Consider the following 2,772-nt stretch of genomic DNA (forward strand, 5'->3'; position numbering starts at 1 on the left):
TACGTTTTCACGAAGTTACTGTAAAGTTCTTCCAGATCAAAGACTTCTCCCCTCCTACCGAAGACTTGCTTCAGCAATGGCAACAGTTCATCTGCGTCCGTGGGTATGTTCAAGCACTTAAGCTGAATTCTATCCACCGCATCAGGAACAGGAAATGTAATTTTGTCGCCTCTTTGATGAAGCTTCCTGACTATGTGCCTCAAGGCAGCAACCAGTATGGTAACCTCCTCGAGACGCGATAGCCTCATGTTGACCTCCATATTTTCGTACAGAGCCACACGTCCTCATCTTTTGGCTGCGGTTTGTATTGTTCGCTATTGACATTTGGTATACTTTTCTTTTTCCTCCTAAAGGAAAGTAGTCTAAGTCGATCCCGGAATCGTTTTGACGGTGTCTTAGATGATTGTCCCTACACAGGGGTTGTATTCTCACGTGTTGATTGATTTATACAATCTTCACGATCGAAATTACTTACCCCAGTGAGTTTTGAGAATCAACCTGTCTACCAACATCTTGTGTGTAGGACAATCTTTATGCTCTTTCTTACAGTCGGCTTTTCCTCTCGCCTTGCACGGTATGCAAGTCTTAGTCTGTCCAGCTTTATCACACTCTTTCTTCTCATGCGCACCTCCGCAATGGTTACATGCGGTTTCCTTTGTGCAATGCTTTGCGACATGACCCAGGTCCTGGCACTTGAGGCATTTAGGGACTACTATGTAGTCCCTAGCATTGATTGCATTGAATCCTATGTATATCTTATCTTTTATTATTGCTTTTCTTAACCCAGGGGACACTTCCACCACATAATGGACGGTTGGTTTTCCCCTTGGGCCAGTTTTGAATCTTACCTTAAAGGAGTCTTCAAATTCTTCTTTGCTCATATTTTCAAAGTTCTGAGCTCTTATGTCCTCCATAATATCTTCCTCTTTTGCTGAACTGCTCACGTCATATAATATGACCAGCGGTTTCATTTTCTTAGGCAGTTCGCATTTGAAGTTCCTTTTAACGATTGTATGATTTTTAATTTTATCGAGGTCTTCTTTAGTAGCGGCCTCAATAATGAGGGCCTTACCAATGGTTTTCATTCTATTCATGCGTATTTTTTCAGTTCTAGGATTCAATACTTTTGTCAATTCCTCCTGTACCTTACGACCAGTTGTCGCTTTGTCACTCGTTATGAATAAAGTGTTTTCCTCCTTCCTCATTTCTATTTTCCGTTCCTGTTCACTTTTTGTAGCCATTGCAGGCTGCGCAGTTACCCTCGCATACGACATTCTCTCTTTTGTTTGACTCTCATTTCTAAGTCTTTCGACTTCTTCTCTCAGAATTTTGTTTTGACCTGCTAAATTGGCCATGTTCATGGCTATAGCCGTGACTCTTGCTTTGAGTCCATCCTTTCCAGCTCTGTTTAAACGGTTAGTAGGGTCCATATCGTTATTAATATATTCCACCAATTCATTAATATTATCCTCGAAGGTTGGCTCATCAGCCGAGTTCGAACTAAGTCGAAGATTCAGATGAGTGCAGTAGCTCTCATCCTCCTCCCCTTCTCTTTGAGAATTTTGAATGTCTTTCGCACTCATTCTAACAAAATTAAATAAAACTATAACTATATAAACTAACTACCAATCACCAAACTGTCCTTCACCCACGAAATTGTTTATAGTGCACTCTTAGCCCTACCGTGGAGCTTATTGCGGGACGAACCCGACTAATGGCCACGGAGTGGTTGCCCGCCCCTAACCGCGTGGAGGTGGCACACTTGGCACTAAATAGCTTTTTATGACCACTACTCTATGAAAAAATTAAGATTCCCTCAAGGGGAATAAAAAATGCTTTGGCATATGAAGAGTACAGGGGGAAAAATAAGGATTGTCGCTTTTTCATGAATTTTGGCTTTTCTCGGCATTTGGTAGCAAAAACTGAGTACTATCGATTCAGGCCAATAACCAGAAAGATCAGTCTAATTTTCTAAGAATTTGTATCCAGGCGAAGAACCAGGATTTTCCGCACGCCACTGAACCAAAATAAGGAATTTTAGCAGTTTTTTTATGCATTTTTAAGTTAATATAAGTAGGTTAATATTGTACATATTTAAGATTATAGATTATACATTGCGTCCATAAAGTAACGCATAAATTCATTATTTCGTAAACCGGGACTTTGAGGAAAATCCCGAAACAGGTCGATTTTTATTTTTAAACTGCGATTTTTTGGCATATATATCATACTAATGACGTTATTAATCTGGGCGTGATGACGTAATCGATGGGTGTTCAAAAATATTTTTTTAATTAAATTATTTGAGACGAAAAGAAGAATATATATAATTTATTTAAGACAATACGTTTAATACGTTTTTCTATTGTCAGAAAACTGGAAAGAAATGTTTATTTGAAAAAAATAAACATTGATTTTCGCTTAGACGAATATGTTCAAACGGCCATATGGCATGGCAGGTGGGTGGCAGCTTTAGCATTGAATTTAAGTAAAAAAAAAAGAATTTATTTGTCGAATAAACATTTGTTTCCTGTTTTTTGACAACCGGAAAACGTATTTTTGTCTCAAATAATAAATTTAAATTTTTTTTGAACACTCTGTATAAATAATGATGTTAATGTTTATATTTTTGAATATCCTTTCAAATGAGCTATCACATGACCACTATTCTCATTTAAAAAAATCATCGATTACGTCATCACACCCAGATAGATGACGTCACTAGTATGATATACAGGGTGTCCCAGACTAATTTACCCACGCTATATCTCT

General features: G+C 38.1%; 1 protein-coding gene across 1 annotated transcript; it reads right to left on the bottom strand.

Moving 5' to 3' along the window:
* Positions 1–467: 467 nt before the first annotated feature.
* LOC126880892 (uncharacterized) lies at positions 468–1,583 on the bottom strand. The gene has a single exon (XM_050644965.1). The coding sequence runs from the start codon at positions 1,581–1,583 to the stop codon at positions 468–470; it is 1,116 nt and encodes a 371-aa protein (XP_050500922.1).
* Between the last annotated feature and the right edge of the window lie 1,189 nt (positions 1,584–2,772).

The sequence above is a fragment of the Diabrotica virgifera genome, chromosome 2 (genome assembly GCF_917563875.1).
Source record: "Diabrotica virgifera virgifera chromosome 2, PGI_DIABVI_V3a".
NCBI classification, from domain to species: domain Eukaryota; kingdom Metazoa; phylum Arthropoda; class Insecta; order Coleoptera; family Chrysomelidae; genus Diabrotica; species Diabrotica virgifera.